We start from the raw sequence: 17,454 nt of genomic DNA, 5'->3' as shown, positions 1-17,454 counted from the left end.
TAAAATCTCAGGTACTAGTGGTTGGCTCCTCATTTGACTCATGAAGAAATAGAACTTTAATTCTCTTTAATATTGGTATTTAAAAAATACCAATCCTTCTCAAACTCTTCCAGAAAAAAAAAAAAAGAACTTTAATCATGTGTCCGGATTGAAGCTAGCTAACAGTTAGGACATCATAGTTTTAAGGGTACCTAAATCAAATTTTTAATATGAAATTATAAAGCAGTACATTTTGTAAAGATTAACAGTTATAGAAGTTAATGACATAGAGATGTGATTGCTTATGAAGATCTAAAACCAGTAATTAAAAATTCTTTCAAAACATCTTGTAATTAGGTTGGCCATACTTTCCTGTTTTCCTAGATAGCCCCAATTTATGCCTGTTATCCTGTCATAATTACCAACAGTGTCCCATTTCACTCTCAAAAGTGTCTGTCTTTTGGATGATAAGATATATTGTGACCCTAGGAGGTCTTCCAGATAAAATACTGGATGCCCAGTTAAATCTGCACTTCAGATAAACAACCAATTTTTGCATGTAAGTATGTCCCATGCAATATTTCAGACATATTGTCATCTGGAGAAAGAGCGAGAGAGCTTGCAAGCAAGTTAAAATGTGGCAACACCCAAATCTCAGTGATCATTTTCCTAAACACTGAGAATTATCTTTTTGTGAACTTTCAGACAAGGCAAAACCATATTCAAAATAAAGTAAAATGAAAGTCAAACTAAAGCATAACGTTCTTAACAAGGAGGATTCCCACCCTGAGAAGGCCCGAGGCCCTTGCAGCCGAAAACTCAGTTTTCCACCACACAATTTTCACCCACATGAGTAGCACAAAGGACCCTAATGCCTGCCCATAGTTAAGAGTAATGGAATTCAGCTGATTCCTAGAAATTCCCAAAATGACATATTAGGATACTGTTACCAAAATGTGGCTTATTCAGTAATTAATAGGAATGTGCCTCATATTTAGTTTCCCTGGTGAAAAGCAAAGAATTCATCTGTTATTTTTTTAATCTAATGATCTGTCAAAATGTTTTCTAAACAGAGCACTGATCAAAAAAGAAACTAAATTTTGAGTATATTTTTAGGGCTGAAATTTATAATTGAGAAGTATAAGGCACAGGAACATATATAACTAAAATTTCTAATAGTAGATGTATGATCATTCTGATAAATGAACAAAAAGTTCTTTCACTGTGAATAAATTAAACTTTGGTGAAATATCATGAATAGACCTAATTATTGTTAAAAAATTTTTTTGTAGTATTTTAAATATGATGGAATGCAGATAAATGCAGGCAAGATATTGTTTTCTCCCCCATTTGAGAGAGAAGGAAGCTTTCAATCAACAACCAAATTATGACTTGCTCCAATCTTCTCATTCTTGCCCTGTTGCCCTGGGTTGGTATTTGGTCACATAACATAAAGTTTTTCAAGATGAAAGGAGTATACAACATATGGATTTTTCATTTTCTAAAGGAGACTCAGGAACTTTCACAATTGAAACCCTAGTTTCTGTGAAAGTTACTATCCTATCTGTCTTAGATAAACTTGACAAAATGGAAATTTAGCATAAGTAAACTCTTGAAAGAGATTTTTATGGAAATTCTAGAAAATCTATTTTATAGTAGTTCTAACATAATTTGCTACTTTATTCTACACACAAATAATTGTATCACTCTACTTGGCTGAATGGTAGTTTTGGAGGATGGAGTAAGATGAATGAATATGTGTTCTGTAACACTCACTTGGGTCATTTCATTCAGCTGAAATTACAAATGCTTATTATGATCAATGATCTAGCAAAGACCAAAATATACCCTAAATTTCACATAGAGAGGATAAAGTTTTGATTCGAAAAGCTAATAAATAGTAAGAGCAAAAATTAAATGGAACAAAACACAGATGATTATCAAGTTTTGATAGTACTATAATAAAAATGTTTATTGTACATTTTAACACATCTGTAAATTGCCAAAGGGTTTCCCAGGTGGTACAGTGGTAAAGAACCCATCTGCCAATGCAGGAGATGCAAGAGATGCAGGTTTGATCCCTGGGTCAGGAAGATCCCCTGGAGTAGGAAATGGCAACCCACTCCAGTATTCTTGCTTGGAAAATTCCATGAACAGAGGAGCCTTGTGGGTTGCAGTCCATGGAGTCTCAAAAGAGGTGGATACAACTGGGTAACTGAGAGCACATGCAAATAAATTGCCAAAACTAGAGGTTTTCAAGATTCATATGAAAAATACTGAGTCCTTCTCTGACATCCTCTGTTATTCTCCATCATACTACCTTATTCTTTCTCTTTACAGCATTTAATACAATTTATGATTATGTTTTGCTTGTGTATATATTTACTGTCTATTTCCCCACCCTATAATATTACTCATTCAACAGGAACTTTTGAGCACCTATTTAGTGAATGAGTAACAATCTACTTCAACTATGTAAACCACACTCAACCCAAGCATATTTGCTTTTTTATGAGTGCTGCCCAGATGTTCTGGCCTGTCATAACCGTTATCTTTGCTATGATGCCAATGTCTGTGTCCCTTCAGGCATACACATTGTCTCTCTATTGACTCAAACTTAAATAGCAAACATTTAAAGTTCAGGTTTCAGAGGCCTAGAAAAAAGAATAGGGAAGGAGAGTGGAGATATAGTCTCTTCCGTTTCCTTTTATGCTATTTTTCTTTTCTGCTGCTGCTGCTGCTAAGTCGCTTCAGTCGTGTCCGACTCTGTGCGACCCCATAGACGGCAGCCCACCAGGCTCTGCCGTCCCTGGGGTTCTCCAGGCAAGAACACTGGAGTGAATGCATGAAAGTGAAAAGTGAAAGTGAAGTCTCTCAGTCGTGTCTGACTCTTAGCGACCCCATGGACTTCAGCCCACCAGGCTCCTCCATCCATGGGATTCTCCAGGCAAGAGTACTGGAGTAGGGTGCCACTGCCTTCTACATTCTTCTAAAAGCAGATAGGAAGGAAAAAGAAGGAAAAGCAGTGGGCTGTACTGGATTAGCCTAGAACTTCCAAACTAGTATTTTTATTTCATCTCATCCACAGGTGAGGATGAACTCAGGACAAAGACATCACATAGGATTTCAGGGGCCCACAGTTGCCACCAGGATACTAAAAGCTAAACTGCAAAGTCTGTATCTTTGGATCCTCTCACTTCCTACTCTAAATCACCTCCTGTTTTCTGCCTTCGTACCACTCCCTCTTCCCCACACCCACGGTGCCCAGTGCTCTCGAGTTGACTTTTGGCTATCCAGTATTGACTGATGTCTTATACCTGTCTCCGTAAAAACTCCCATTTCTAGCATGTACCTATACTTTTCCTATATATGTTCATGTGATGCGGATTAACGCTTAAGGTATGAACATGACAAATAGGCATAACTCTTGTCAGGGGTGGGAGGAAGTTGTTGAAATGAATCACCAGGGAAAAGAGATGGGTTTTTTTTTTTTTTTTTGGGCTGCATGTATGGGGGAAGAAATTTTTTTAGCTGAATACTTTCTGTTCCTTTAGTAACTATCAGGGGAAAAATAACAAACTATGTAGAATTAGCATTATAAGCATATACCTACCTCAGGACAACCATCATCTAGTGAGATCTGCACGGTCTCTGCTCAGTAGAATGACACACTGCTACAAAAGACCCCTGCACTGTCACTTCCCAGCTAACCTAGGCTGAGACCTGCGTTACCAAAGTTAATCTTGCTTTTCATTTCAAATACAGACGACTCTGCTTATTACAGTCCTTTCACATGGTCACTATCTTTATCTAATTCTTGCAGGCTCTTCAGCCCAAGAACTGGAAGAAAAGCCAAATAAATAAAGCCAACTACACTCATAATCCACAGAGAAGGATAAAAGCAGAAAGCTCCCCCCTCCCCCGCCTTTGGAATAGCATGTCCCCTGAGACATAATGTGGGTCACAGTGTGACTTCATGAAGTTCTAAGTTTTATTAACGTCCAGAATAAGATGACATACCCACAGTCAAATAAATCCAGGCATTTAAAAATAACTCACATATCTTCTCACAAAAGACCTGCCATTGTAACTCACTGAAATGTAAGAAAGAAAGAAAAAAAAGGAAAAGAAAAACCTGAATGATTTTATACAATCTGTGAGTTCACATGAAGGAAAGAAAGCACCAACAGAATGGAACTGACTCCTGCAACAGCCAGTTGGGCTTACCCCTCAGATCAGAAACTACCTCTCTTGCCTTGACTGAGAACGATTTTTGCTAAAAGAAACTTTGTTATACTGCCCCAAATGTTACTAAAGACCCGAGTTATAAAGCACATCTTTAAAAATTGTTAATCATGAGGGTGAATCATGTTACTTTTCTCCTACTACCTGGCTGAGATAGTTTTGCTAAGAAAATAAGAATTTTGATTGGGGTGGGGGGGAGGCAGGTGGTTTTGAAACATGAAACATTTTGAGAGATAAGAAAAGTCTGGATAAGATGATAAACTGGCAGATAGAAGAAGGAAGGAAAAGAAGGCGGACACTAACTTTTAGTGAGAATTTACTCTGTGCCAGGTATCATGTTAGGAACTTATACTACCTTAACTATGTCTTTTTATTTTTATTTTTTTTACAATTCTGCAATAAAAGTACTATCATCCCTATTTTACAGTAGAAACCCATAGTTAAGTCAAGTCATTCTCCTAAAGGTCATACAGCTAGTGAAAGAGCAGATCTCAGACGTGGGATCAGCCCCTGACTGAGATAAGGAGAAGAAATTCCCTTCTGACTAGTTTCTTAATTAGTCTGAAGGACCTATAAGCCAGGCTACACAACTCAGCTCTGTTACTGACCAAATAAATTTTTAAAGTTTGTGAGTATAAACCTATTCAGAATTATAGACAAATGCTTTCAAGTCCCAAACAGTTTTATCCCAAAATTTAAAAAATTCTCCTACTCTCAGTTTGGAAGTCGGTTTAACTTGGAAAACAAATGATTTAAGGATCACTAGATTATCTGTTTCAGTTTTCATATCCATATTTACTCAGCTTTGACTATGTAACAATCTGATTAATGATACCTTATACAGCAGTTATTAGTGCCAGAGCCATAGACTTCCGTATTTTATGTTCTTGTCCCTAGACAATTCATGGTCTAGAAGGAGACACTGTCTCATAAAAATATCTATAAAAATGTGATAAATGCTATTAGACATGTATAAAGTGTTATGAGAAGACAAAAAGAAAATAAATTTAGGGTATGATACTACTAATATCTAACTCTTATCCATAGACATACACCTCTAGTATGCTGCCTTTGCGTAGGAAAGGGTTGCGGGGAGCAGCATATGAACATACACACATATTTTTTTTTTCTTATACTTTCAAAAGGAAATGCTGGAAGGTCAGACAGAAAGTAATTAAAATGGCTGCTAATTAGGAGTAGGGCAGAAGGATGGGTTGGAGGGGACAGGATGAAAGCAGGCTTCTCTGAGTACATTTTTTCTTTTAAAAATTAATTTTTGACTTCTGTGACAGTTTTATATATAAACAAAGTAAATCAACAAAGAAAAATCCAACTCCTATCACCCATGCCATCAAAGCAAAACAAAATTCAACAGCACAGTAACCAACCAGAAGTTTCTTAGGGGGAATTCCTTCCGAAACGTTCTTTAGGACCTGAATCCCCAAGTCTTGGTAGTTGGGAGGTCATTAAGAGGCACGCTCTCTAAATGCGTCCAATGTAAACATACCCTCCCCTAGAGAACTTAGATTACTTGTGAAGCTGTGGAATTTTATAGCACAGGAGGACAGCCACTGCTTCAGTTTATAGCTTTGTTCAGTTCTACATACTTTTGTTGCCTTTTTAATCCTCCTCAGATCATCGTAAGTTTTTCTTTCATTACTTCAAAGAGCAGAATAAGTGAAATAAGTTCTTATCTATATATATCCTTGTAAGATTTTGGAATACAAAGAAGAAAAAGATCTCAAGAGGCCCTTCTAGTGTGAGGGTGTGATTCCCTTCTTAGCTCTGGAAAATACTCACCTATCTGTATCACAACAATCCTTTTCCTTCTATTTTTTAGATGACTTAAAAATTTTAGATAAAATTCAAATAACAAAATTTACCACTTTAACAATTTTGAAGTGGACAATTCAGTGGGTTTTCGTATATGCACAGGTTGTGCAACAAGTACCATTAATTCCAGAATATGCTCATCAGCCCCAAAAAGAAACCCTATAATCCTGAAGCAGTCACTCCTTTTTATTTTTTAAGTCTCTTTTTCTGAGGTTTTTAATAGTATACTTCAGACTTTCCAGATCATTCTTTTATAGTTTTAAACTTTTTCTTCCTATTTTTATTTATTTTTGTTCTGTATTCTGGGAGACTTTTTTCTTTTTTACTATTGTTTAAAATTTTTATTGTAGTTGATTTACAATGTTTGTAAATTTCTTCTGCAGAGCAAAGTGACTCAATTATATATATGTTCTTTTTCATATTCTTTTCTAGTATAGTTTCTCATAGGATATTGAGTATTGTTCCCTGTGCTATAGAGTAGAATCTTGTTTATTCATCCTATTATATAATAGTTTGCCTTTGCTAATCCCAAACTCCCATTTTGTCCCTCCCCTACCCACCCCCCACCCCCCCATCCCCTTTGGCAACTACAAATCTGTTCTCTATATCTGTGAGTCTGTTTGTTTCACAGACGGGTTGATTTATATCATATTTTAGATCTCATAAATAAATATTATCATCTGACATTTGTCTTTCTGGAGGATTTTCTTGATTATATTTTCTAGTCCTATTGAAAAAAAATTTTGTTTTAATTTTTTGTAATATTTCAATTTCAAAGAGCTTTTTCTACATGTTTTTTTCAAAATATTTTACTGTTTAACTATACTGAGTATATTAGTAAGTAATTTAAAACATTTTCCTCTGTTTCTTAAGTCACCTCTTTTCAGGTAGGACAAATTTTTGTTAGTTTTCTTTTTTTTTTTTTTAACTTTCTTTCATGCTGCTGGTTTTTCTCATTTCCTAAAAGATTCTTGGTTGTCTGTTCACATTTAGGGCAGAAGGACAGGACTATGCAAAAAAGTAAATGCTGGAAGGATAACACATAACTATTTAAAATAGGTATGAATAAGGGGTAAAGAGCAGGGCAGACTAAGACAAGTGTATTACTTTAGCGTGAGTATGTGGGGAACCAAACTCTAAGGCTGCAGAACCCTGAGTTCTAGGATGAAAAAGATTTATTTTGGAGCATCAACATTCACACTAAAGTCTCAGCTTTCTCCAAACATTTGGCTCAGTTTCTTTTTGGAAGAACTATTTGGTGTTCACATGGAGAAAAATGCAGACTGCCTGAGGGGAGGTGGGGATGGGAAGAAGGTAGGGACATAGTGGACTGACTAGTAGGAGCAGTTTCCCATTTATAGCCATTCAATTAATCTTGTTTTAAGCCCTCTTTCTCACTTCTGCCATTTCTGTCCCTGAGTCTTCTTTGGAGTTCCATTAGGCTGATCCAGTTCCTGCCCAAATGTACTCTAGGCTGCTGTTCCTTGGCTTCTTTCTTTCTTCAACCCACTCCCATCTACTTTCTAACTTCCAGAAATTTCCTGTTTATTGGTTACCCAACCATTTGCTTTTCTTTGTTGTTTTGGTACTCTGTATTTCCTATTGAAATGTATTTCCCATCTCAAATGCTGATTTCTAGTCCACCATCTTGAACTAGTACTTTTAAGGAAAGGGAAAAATATGACTTTCTATAGAAATATACAGAAATACAATACAGCCAGTCAGTTCTTTTTTCTTTCATCTTTCCGTAGTGCTTGTAATCTACGGCCAAATAAATAAAAAATACTTCTTTGATATTTAATAGAATTTCCCTGATTATGTGTTCTTAGTTTATCATTTGTAGAACCTTCTATGTTAGGGGAGAATTCCACTGTTTTCATTAGAATTCCAAGGGATCTACAATCTAAAATGAATATACTCTCTTTAGAAAATAAAAATCCCCATTCCATGATGCTGTGTTTGAGTTCTGATTTTAAATTGCAAGAGTTTACATCACAAAAAGATTAAAGTTTGAGAATAATTTTGAAGCTTTTACAAACCCCAAGGCAATTAGTAAATAAATGGATGTATAATGTGTCAGTTAGCAGTGGGAGTTTTTTTAGGAACACATCCAAATACATTATGTGTTATGCATTGGCTTAACAAGTAACAGAAAGACCTCATTCAGGGCTTTACCTCTCTTGTACACGCAGCTGAGGATGCTGAGATATGGGGATGCCAGATAATTTCCCGAAGTTATGACCTGGATAGCTACTTGGAATACAGCCATTCATGTACAATGTTAAGTTTTACACTAGAAGACTCAACTATTAAATTATATGAGACCTACATATTAAGATTAGGCTAAAAAGTAACAAAGAAGGGGAGATACTGATTAATATATTAGCCCAAAGTGTCAATGTCTCTACAAAAGATGTTAATTCTAGTTCTTTAAGACCAGTTTTGCTGAAGCTACTTAAATGTCAATTTTTAGGTTCTAAGCAAACGCAAAAATTGGTCATATGGCACTTCATATCCTAATTCAAGTGACTGTTCTACATGTATTTTAAAAATAAGTAAAAATTTTAAAAAACAAGCAAGAAGAAGAGTTGTGTGGATAACAATGTATGATTTTAACCTCTTTTAATTGAATATTAATATTTATTCAAAATAGGAAAATAAAATATGTGTGCATTGTTAAAGAAAAACATTCAATGACACTTGTTAAAACATAGTAAAGAAGACTTTATTAAAGATTGGGGGAAGCCATTGAGATTGGTATAGGAAGTCATGTTGAGAACAAGCCAGGGTGATGAGACATCACCTGGGGATGACCCACCAAATATTGAGAATGGGGTTTCTGTTAAATTGGCTTGGCATAAAACTAGATTTTACAAGGAAGAACATAGATGGGCTTGGGAGATGATTCAGGAGATTTGGTCAAGCAGAGAATCTTTGTTGTATTTATAGTTAATGGCCACAGTGAAGGTCAGCCATACAGTATGTTATATAAATTACAGTAGTGCCCCAAACTACTGTAGTCCACTACAGTAGCTTTGATTGGAAAGCCTGAGGTGAAAGAAAGAAGTTAACACTCATTGATGAATTAAATACATATAGTTCTACTTGGTTCAGTAAACTGAAGGTAAACTTTTTTCCTGTTAACATCTTCAGGACACAGGGAACAACATTTGAAGATTAATGATCATCATGTAATTTTTTTCTTTTGGCTGTGCCATGGCATGCAGGATCTTAGTTCTCTGACCAGGGATCAAACCTGTGCCCCCTGCAGTGGAAGCACAGAGTTCTAACCACTTGGCTGCCAGTGAAGTACCTGATTACCATGTAATTTTACATGTGTAAGCTATTTAGTACCCTGGAAGATATATATCTAAAGATATATATCTAAATAGCTTCATTTCCTAAGCCAATGCATAACACATAATGCATTTGGAGGTGTTCCTATTTGTCTATTTTCATTTGCTTTGTTCTAACAGGCTATCACCAGAAAGCCTTTAGTTAATCAAAGGTTATACAGTTCATTGTGATTTTACTATAAATTTTATAAATAAAGAAATGCCCAATTACTTACCCAAGCGATGAAATCCAAAAGTGAACCTTTTGGTTGGTGATTTTGAAGACAGCCACAAAGCAAGCAGGGTCAATATGATGGCACTTAGGTCAGTTAACATATGAAGTGCATCTGTCATGATTGCTAGGCTATTTGCAATGTATCCACCTTAGAGTAAGGGTGACAAGAAAGAAGGAATAAGTTAATTAAAATAACAAACATAAGCAATCAAACCCCAAATATACAATATTCCACAAAACATGAACTTACAACTAAAGTTAACTAAATAATTATCCTATTGCAATTAAGTCAAAGTATCCTGAAATTTTATGTAAAACATTAACTATGCATATATTTTTTTTCTGGTGAGACTGTCCATTTCTAGAAACAGATTCTCTGAGGAATCAATGACCTTAAAAAAGTTAAGAGGCACTAAAGGGTGGCTAACACAAGAGAAGTTTTATGTTTTAGCACTTCAGCTTCTACTCAACCTACTAATTCTGCTGCTGCCGCTTAGTTGCTTCAGTTGATTCCAACTCTGTGCGACCCTATTGACTGCAGCCTGCCAGGCTTCTCTGTCCATGGGATTCTCTTGGCAAGAGTCCTAGGGTGGGTTCCCATGCCCTGCTTCAGGCGATCTTCATGACCCAGGGATCAAACCTGGGTCATATTCTTTACTGCTAAGTACTGTTAGTGAACTTAATAACCACCATATCTAAATATTACAATAAAGCTGAACAAAAGGTATTCACTAATTTGGGAGGGCTTGAACATAAACTAAAGAAATTTGTAAGATAGTCAATAGTTCAAAACAAAAGATAAAAAATAACTGATTCTCTTAGATATAAATAGCAGTGTCTCCTAATAGAGGGATAAAAGATGGCATTTATAATACAATTTTTTTGTACTAGTTTTCCAGTAAAGAATAATAATGTATATATTTCATATATTTGGGTGTGTGTATCTGTGTCTGTATATATAAATTTATATTTATTATATATGTGTGTGTATTATATATATATATATATATACACATAAATATGTACACTATTTATTATTTTTATTTCATTCCATTATGGTCAACCAATTTTCCTATCACCATTCAGAGAATAAATTTTTATTATACGGAGTATTCAAGCTTGTATGTATATCACAATCACCTGGAAGGTTTGTTAAACTATGGACTTCTTGACCCCACTCCTAGAATTTCTAATTCAGTAGATCTGGATGAGGCCTGAGAATTTACATTTCTAACATGTTCCCAGGTCATCACTGATGCTTCTGGTTTTGGAACCACACTGAGAACTACTGTTATAGTGTACTGCAGAATTTCATGATCAGGATGTTGTGACACTTAAATGTGCTGAGCTGTTGATTCCCCTGTTCCTACGATGGGTGTGAAGAGCCAAGAGCAGCAGAAGTGGGGCTGATGATCTTGTAGACACATCCATTTATCCCAGTGTTGTCTATACAAATACCATTTTTTAATGTTTTCCCTGACATGAAAAAGCTGGAAATCACTGAGAGAAAATACAGCTTGGTGATTAATAGCAACAGTTTAGTTCAGTTGCTAAGTCGTGTCCAACTCTTTGCAACCCCATGGACTGCAACATGCCAGGCTTCCAGGACTTTGAAATTTCAGAGACTTTGAGCAAGTTACTTACTCATTTTTGAGCTTCAATTTACTCATCTATAAAATGAGGATAATACCTTAAAGCCACACTGTCCAGTAAAACTGAGATGATGGAAATATTTTATCAGCGCTGGCCAGTGGAGTAGCTGCTAGTCACATGTGGCTTTTGAGCATTTGAAATATGGCTAGAGCAACTAAGGGATTGAATTTATTTTAGTCAGCCTAAAGAGCCACATGTGGCGATCACCAGCAAAGAAAGCAGGGTAAGGACCTCTGAAAATCATCTCCTCCATACAAGGCACAGAACATGGGCAAAAATGGTCCAAACCAGCTTTCTGAAAACTATGCACATTAATTAAACAAAGGCTGATGCAGGTAGCATTTATTCAAGGAAAAAGTTTCAACCTTGATAAGAAGCTCAGTAGCTCTGTGACATTTTAACTTGCTTTATACCCAATCTCTCCCTCTTCAATTCCATGGTAGCCTTGGAAACTAACAAGCAGTAACCACAGTGAAAACCTCAGCCTGGCAGCCACTGTAAGGAATAGGATGGAGTTGAAAGTGAAAGTGTTAGTCGCTCAGTTGTGTCTGATCCTTTGTGACTCCATGAACTGTAGCCAGCCAGGCTCCTCTGTCCATGGGATTCTCCAGGAAAGAATACTGGAGTGGGTTGCTATTTTCTTCTCCTGGGGATTGAACCCGGATCTCCCGCATTGCAGGCAGATTCTTTACCATCTGAGCTACCAGGGACATCCTGGATGGAGTTAGAGGTCATTAAAAGCCCCACTGCCAGGATTGACCTGTCTGGTGATTCCCTCAGAGACCATACTTGCAAGGTTCTTTTTATTTGACTTGACTTGGAACTTGGCCCTGGTGCAAACCACAGTGAATGTTTGTCGAAAACAATAAGAGACAGTTGTTAACACACCAGTTGCCTGAAGCAATAAATAAGTCTTCTGAAATTTTACAATGACGTACCTTGGTGTGGTATTATTTTCATCCAATTTGGGCTTTTATTGACTCTGTCTGTAATTATATACCCGTCGGTTCTGGGAAAATTTCTTAAACTATGTTGCTGATAATTTCTTTCTTATGCTTTCTCTATTCCCCAAACCCCTATTATTTGGAACTTGAACTCATATACTAGCTTTCTTGCCTTTCTTCTCCCATGATCTTCTATCTCTCTGCTCTATTCTGTAAGAGACTATCTTAATTCATCTGCTAATTTGTTTGGAGTTAAAAAATATTTTAATGTTTTTATTATTCAAAATATATTTTTCTACTCTGAATTTCTTTTTAAGAATAGCCTATTCTTGTTTCATAGATTCATGATCTCATTTTATCTCTATGGATACTTATTCCATTATTACACTATTATATCTGACTGGCTCTTAAACAAGTTTTCATAAACTTTCCTTATTTTAGCCTTCGTCTTTACCCACTTAGAGGGGTACCTGATACAACCAATTCTAGTCCTGCTTAGTATTCTCTAGTGCAGTTCTCAATTGTAGTACTCAGGATCAGCAGCATCAGCATCTCCTGGGAAGTTGTTAGAAAAATTCTACCCCGGAACTACTTAATTAGGAACTCTGGTCCAGCAATTTGTGTTTTAACAAGTTATCTAGGTGTTTCTGATGCACTAGCATAAACTGGATTGGGTCTTGGTTTTCCCCACTGCTTGTTTAGGAATTGGCTTTCTTGGGCCTATTAATACAGTTACACCTTTTACATGATTCCTTTCTAGTTTGTGTTGCTATTGTCTCCTTTCCAGTTTTCCCCATCTGTGTGGAGATACAGAGAAGGCGATGGCACCCCACTCCAGTACTCCTGCCTGGAAAATCCCGTGGATGGGGGAGCCCAGTAGGCTGCAGTCCATGGGGTCACTCAGAGTCAGACAGGACTGAGCTACTTCACTTTCACTTTTCACCTTCATGCATTGGAGAAGGAAATGGCAACTCACTCTAGTATTCTTGCCTGGAGAATCCCAGGGACAGGGGAGCCTGGTGGGCTGCCGTCTATGGGATCGCACAGAGTCGGACACGACTAAAGCGACTTAGCAGCAGCAGCAGCAGTGTGGAGATAATATATATATATTCCATATATGTATGTGGATATATGTATATGTGTGTGTGTCTGTGTGTGTGTATACATTATCTTTTTCATTCCCATGCAGCTGTTAGAGCAGTCAGTAACTGTTACTAAATCCAAAGGATATTTTAGTTCTCATCTTATTGGGCCTCTCAGCAGCTTTAACTTATTTATTTCCAATTTGAAATACTCTTTTCTTCAGTTCTGGGATACTTGTTTGCCTTCTGCCCAACTTCTAAAGTGGTAGTTACTCAAGACTTGGGCTCTCGAGATAATTTTTTCTATTCCTATGGCATCTAACTTGACCTCCCTTCTGAATGACAGACTTACACATAATAGGTCACTAGACATTTTTACATGCCTATTTCACATACATGTAATACTTAACATGTCTAAAACAACCCTTGAGCCCATGCTTAAATCCTGTTCTGTATTTTCTCCCTTCCCTGCTTCATAAATGATACACATTTACATACACTAAGCAGGTTAGGTACGAAATTTCAGAATCCTTCCTGATATTGCTCTCCCATCAATTCTCACATTCAACTCATTAGCCATTTTGCCAAAGCTACCTCTAGAATGTTTCTCAATCAGTGTATTTTTCTCCATCCACTCTATTTCAAGTCATAATCACTTCCTATTGGGACTTCTGTGAAATATATTTGCTTCTGCTCTTGTACCAGCCAATCCACTCTCCATATGAGTCAGAGTTATCTTTTTAAAAAGTAAATCCCATCATGTCAGTCTCTACTCAAAAGCCATCACTGGGTCCCCATTGTACTTAGAATTAAAGAATAGACTCATTTAAAATGGTCTGTCAGGACCTACTTGATCTGGGCCCCCTACCTCTTTCCCGCTTACTATATTCTGGCCAACTGGTCTTCTTTTTAGGTCCTCTTAAAGAACTGATGGTTTTAGGACTTTTGAATTTGCTGTTCTCTTTGCTTGGAAAAAAGTCCTCTTCCATCCCCTTTTCTTAAATAACTCCTAATATTCTTTTTTTGGTTTAACTGTATCTGGTTCATATATAAACCATGTCCTATTGATTACTATGTCCTATAGTATCTTGTTCTTTTTCTTCACAGTACTTAAAACCACTTGCATTTTAAATTTACTTGCATGTTTAACATCTGTGTCCTCCATTACAGGAGGACATAATGGCCTCCAAACATTAGACTAAGTGTTTTAGATAGTAGGGATCAAATAGTTTTGTTCTCCATTGTGTATCTGGAACACCACAGCACACTGCCTGGTATACAGTAAGTATACCAAGAAATACTGCTGAATGGAAAGAACTGACCTTTCTGAACGGAAAGAAAGGACGTAAGGACATAATGTCCTCCAAACATTAGATTAAGTATTTTAGATAGTAGGGACCATAATAGTTTTGTTCTCCATTGTGTATCTGAAACACCACAGCACACTGCCTGGTATACAGTAAGTATACCAAGAAATACTGCTGAATGGAAAGAACTGACCTTTCTGAACGGAAAGAAAGGACGTAAGGACATAATGTCCTCCAAACATTAGATTAAGTATTTTAGATAGTAGGGACCATAATAGTTTTGTTCTCCATTGTGTATCTGGAACACCACAGCACACTGCCTGGTACACAGTAAGTATACCAAGAAATACTTGCTGAATGGAAAGAACTGACCTTTCCATTTCTGAATGGAAAGAACATCTCAGAGCAAACCCAAGATTCAAAATCAAGTCTCCTCTTTCAGATTTTTAAATTATTTCATTTTAAAAATTACTCCATACTTTCTATATCAGTTCACTTCAGTTCAGTTGCTCAGTCGTGTCTCTTTGCAACCCCATGAACTGCAGCACGCCAGGCCTCCTTGTCCATCACCAACTCCCAGAGTTCACCCAGACTCACGTCCATTGAGTCAGTGATGCCATCCAGCCATCTCATCCTCTGTCGTCCCCTTCTCCTCCTGCCCCCAATCCCTCCCGGCATCAGAGTCTTTTCCAATGAGTCAACTCTTTGCATGAGGTGGCCAAAGTACTGGAGTTTCAGCTTTAGCATCATTCCTTCCAAAGAAATGCCAGGGCTGATCTCCTTCAGAATGGACTGGTTGGATCTCCTTGCAGTCCAAGGGACTCTCAAGAGTCTTCTCCAGCACCACAGTTCAAAAGCATCAATTCTTTGGTGCTCAGCCTTCTTCACAGTCCAAATCTCACATCCATACATGACCACAGGAAAAACCATAGCCTTGACTAGACGAACCTTTGTTGGCAAAGTAATGTCTCTGCTTTTGAATATACTATCTAGGTTGGTCATAACTTTCTTTCCAAGGAGTAAGCGTCTTTTAATTTCATGGCTGCAGTCACCATCTGCAGTGATTTTGGAGCCCAAAAAATAAAGTCTGACACTGTTTCCACTGTTTCCCCATCTATTTCCCATGAAGTGATGGGACTGGATGCCATGATCTTTGTTTTCTGAAAGTTGAGCTTTAAGCCAACTTTTTCACTCTCCACTTTCACTTTCATCAAGAGGCTTTTTAGTTCCTCTTCACTTTCTGCCTTAAGGGTGGTGTCATCTGCATATCTGAGGTTATTGATATTTCTCCCGGCAATCTTGATTCCAGCTTGTGTTTCTTCCAGTCCAGTGTTTCTTATGATGTACTCTGCATATAAGTTAAATAAGCAGGGTGACAATATACAGCCTTGACATACTCCTTTTCCTATCTGGAACCAGTCTGTTGTTCCATGTCCAGTTCTAACTGTTGCTTCCTGACCTGCATACAGATTTCTCAAGAGGCAGGTCAGGTGGTCTGGTATTCCCATCTCTTTCAGAATTTTCCACAGTTGACTGTGATCCACACAGTCAAAGGCTTTGGCATAGTCAATAAAGCAGAAATAGATGTTTTTCTGGAACTCTCTTGCTTTTTCAATGATCCAACGGCATGTTGGCAATTTGATCTCTGGTTCCTCTGCCTTTTCTAAAACCAGCTTGAACATCAGGAAGTTCACGGTTCATATAGAAGACGTTTTATTTCTAAGTGCTTTTGACACATTGCAATAAATGCTCTACTGTTTACCATTTAATTCTATGTAACATTCTGAATAATATTGTTAACGTCTATTCTAAGTACTAGCATCTCTACAGTGTTTGACAAGATTTTCATACTTGGAAAATCAAGTTAGTATTTGAAAAGAAATGCTTATTGTACCTTTCACAAAACATCATTTACCAAGTAAGAGACTTAAAAAATGTCAGGGCAATTATATCCTAGTAATTTTTATAGGTGTAAACTCTAATTTTAAGGGGGAAATTGTGATTAAATGTGATTTAACTTCAAATATTCAATATTAACTGAATGACTCCCTGTTCATGTGAATTTGGGCATCATTGACTCAGTCTGCTGAGAGCATACCTTATCTGATCTCAGCTTCTACTCCTTTCTTTACAGTGTATACATTTATAATTCTCAAACAGTAATTATTAATTCAACAAAAATGTATTGAATGTATACTCTTTGCTAGTCATTGTGCTGTGTGCTGGTAACTGAGCTTATATTTCAGTGGACACTGATACTAAACAAGTGAATATACAAGCAAGATAGTCTGAGGGCTTTTAAAGTGGGGGAAGGAACAGGGGAGAAAAGACCTATAGGCAGTCAGAAAGGTTTCTAAGAGATATCTTTTGAGATGAGACATAATGACAAGAAGTCATCCAAGAATGTTTTGGGAAAAGACAGTCCATATAAAGCTGTGTTTTTCAAATTGCGGGCTGTGACCCATTCCTAGACCATGAAATCAATTATGGGCTGGACCATAATTGAACAAACAGTAGAACACATCACATGATGTGCAACTTTTGTTTTAGTTATACATATATTTATACATATGTGTATGTGTCTGAACATACTTACATATGTATGCATGCATGCCTACATAGGTTACTATGTTAAGCGTGTATCTTACTACAGTGAGATCAAAAAAGTTTGAAAGCCACGTAGAGGGGCCAGTCAGTTTGAAGGTGTTATGGGCAGGAAAAGAGCTTTCTGAGTCAAAGGGAGAAAGAAGGTTAGCACGGCTGAAGTGAGCACTGGGGAGGAGTGGTATGAAACGACTTAGGAAATGTACATAATTTTTCTGCACATAACCTCCAGCCAGC

At 37.0% G+C, this 17,454-nt stretch overlaps 1 protein-coding gene and 1 long non-coding RNA gene across 2 annotated transcripts in view; one reads left to right on the top strand and one right to left on the bottom strand.

Annotated features, from left to right (window-relative positions):
- LOC109565159 (uncharacterized) overlaps positions 1-17,454 on the top strand; it is a 97,665-nt gene that overhangs the window by 36,587 nt on the left and 43,624 nt on the right. The window lies entirely within an intron of this gene.
- SLC30A4 (solute carrier family 30 member 4) overlaps positions 1-17,454 on the bottom strand; it is a 32,429-nt gene that overhangs the window by 13,157 nt on the left and 1,818 nt on the right. Inside the window, exon 3 of the mRNA XM_019968901.2 lies at positions 9,629-9,775. Within this exon, the coding sequence (XP_019824460.1) occupies positions 9,629-9,775 (147 nt within the window). The remainder of the gene's footprint in view (positions 1-9,628; positions 9,776-17,454) is intronic.

This window comes from Bos indicus, chromosome 10 (assembly GCF_029378745.1).
Source record: "Bos indicus isolate NIAB-ARS_2022 breed Sahiwal x Tharparkar chromosome 10, NIAB-ARS_B.indTharparkar_mat_pri_1.0, whole genome shotgun sequence".
NCBI classification, from domain to species: Eukaryota; Metazoa; Chordata; class Mammalia; order Artiodactyla; family Bovidae; genus Bos; species Bos indicus.
This window is presented reverse-complemented; position numbering and strand designations above follow the sequence as displayed.